The sequence below is a fragment of the Babylonia areolata genome, chromosome 25 (assembly GCF_041734735.1).
Source record: "Babylonia areolata isolate BAREFJ2019XMU chromosome 25, ASM4173473v1, whole genome shotgun sequence".
In the NCBI taxonomy this organism is placed as follows: domain Eukaryota; kingdom Metazoa; phylum Mollusca; class Gastropoda; order Neogastropoda; family Buccinidae; genus Babylonia; species Babylonia areolata.
This window is the reverse complement of record NC_134900.1, coordinates 3,337,501-3,339,537: the sequence shown is the minus strand read 5'-3', so window position 1 is coordinate 3,339,537 and position 2,037 is coordinate 3,337,501. Positions and strand designations below refer to the sequence as shown.

Genomic DNA, 2,037 nt, shown 5'->3' with positions numbered 1-2,037 from the left:
AACAAGGGACACAGTTAGTCTATGATGAAAAACTGAAATGCGCGTTTAAAAAAAGAAAGAAAACAACAACAAACTGAAATGCTACGCTTTTTTCTTTTTTTAATTTTTGTTATCATTTTCTTCCGACCGATCTGTTTGACGAGTCAGTCGGTTTACTTTGGGACTTAACGTCAGCATTATCCAGGGAGGGTGGGAGGGAGGGAGAGAGTGAAGGGATGTGGGAAGGAAGGGGGAGGAGAGAGAGAGAGAGGGGGGGGGGGGGGTAGCCGTCTAACTCAACACTGACACCACCAGAACGACAGCTACGTGTGTGCATGGATGGATGGATGGATGGGTGGATGGATGGATGGGTAGGCAGAGCACAGCAGGGCGACAACAAAACCTGTTTGGGAAGGTCGTCTGTGTGTCATTCGAACTACACAACATTTTTCACTGCGAGCGCTGCGCTGATCAGCCAGTCGAACCAGTTTAGGTACCTGAAAAAAAAAAAAAAAAAAAAAGGGAAATCGATTGATTTTTACTGCTTGTGGGTCAGTTATCTACACAGCAAGCCAGTTGCCAGAAAAACGCCACTCATCATGGTCTCCAGAATGCTGGGCAGTGAGTATATTATAGTCTATGATTATCCTTTCAGTGAGAAAACGTCTAAGATATATAGATACCAACATTTGATAACACGTTTTTTTGGCTTGGCTTGGCTTTGTTTTCAATGTTTTTGTGTGGCATGTATGATGCACGTTGCTTTGCTGCTTCCTTTTTTTTCTTTTTCTTTTTTCTTTTTTTGTTGTTTTTTTGTTTTGTTTTGTTATTGAACCTGCCGTTTTAATTCAGTGTTTTGTAGTGGTAAATTTAGTAGTGTGTTTCTTGATCCGAAACGATGTTTCTTCTATAAGATAAAAATAAAAAATAGAAAGAAAAAAAACCGTGACACTTTCAGACTTATCTGTTTTTATTGCTTGATAAAGCATTACTTTCATTTATGTTTGTATTCAGCTTCGTATGTTGTAGATCTTTTCTTTTTTTTTTCTTCTTTTCTTTTCTTTTCATTTCAACATTAATTTTGTTATGTAGTCATATTTATGTATTCGTCGAACTCGACTTTGGCCTGAAAGGACATTCGCTGTTAGTTTCATGCCATGGTATGCACAAACAGTTTCCAGTATTGTATTATACTGTACTGTTCTATACTATCCTGTACTGTACTGCACTGCACTGTACTGCACTGTACTGATCTGCACTGTGTTGTGTTGTGTTGTATGTATGTATTTCATTGTCTTCTGTTATGATTCTATTCTCTCGGTTGTAGCGAGAGCGAGCATTGGGCGATGGGTGTGTTACGTGGTGCTGACGCTGACAGCCACGCTCGCTGTTCTGAGTCTGGAACGTCACAGCCCGGGTTTCTTCTTCAAACTTGTGTGTCCGACGGTGACAGGTCAGAGAGACTCCATTCCCCCCTTTTGTTTGATACTTCGGATCGATTTCTGTGTGTGTGTCTCTCTCTCTCTGTCTGTCTGTCTGTCTATCTCTCTCTGTGTCTCTCTCTGTCTGTCTGTCTGTCTGTCTGTCTGTCTGTCTCTCTCTCTCTCTCTCTCTCTCTCTCTCTCTCTCTCTCTCTCTCTCTCTCTACATGTCTTTGTCTCTCTGTCTGTCTCTGTCTCTCTCTCTGCTTGTCTGTCTTTGAGGGCTGAATGTAAAAAAAATGCAGCTGTGCTTACTCCACTACCCTCGTTAAATAAAAATTCGTTTTTGTCTGTCTGTCTATCTATTATCTACATATCTATCTACCTATCTATGAATGTATAGGCCATTACCTCTCATAACGGGGCATTGTATACGACAATATTAACACATACGTACCTCTGTCTATCTATCTATCTATCTATCTATGAATATGGGGACTACCTCTCATAAAGGGACTAGTGTATACAACAGCATTAACACATACGTCCATCCATCCATCCAGATATCTATCTATCTATCTATCTATGAATATGGAGATTACCTCTCATAAAGGGGCGAGTGTATACAACAGTACTG

General features: G+C 40.5%; 1 protein-coding gene across 1 annotated transcript in view; it reads left to right on the top strand.

Moving 5' to 3' along the window:
• Nucleotides 1-538: 538 nt before the first annotated feature.
• Nucleotides 539-2,037, top strand: part of LOC143299888 (glycoprotein-N-acetylgalactosamine 3-beta-galactosyltransferase 1-like) — an 11,514-nt gene continuing 10,015 nt past the window's right edge. The window contains exons 1-2 of the mRNA XM_076613382.1: nucleotides 539-600; nucleotides 1,307-1,432. Coding sequence (XP_076469497.1) covers nucleotides 579-600; nucleotides 1,307-1,432 — 148 coding nt within the window. The 5' untranslated portion in view covers nucleotides 539-578. The remainder of the gene's footprint in view (nucleotides 601-1,306; nucleotides 1,433-2,037) is intronic.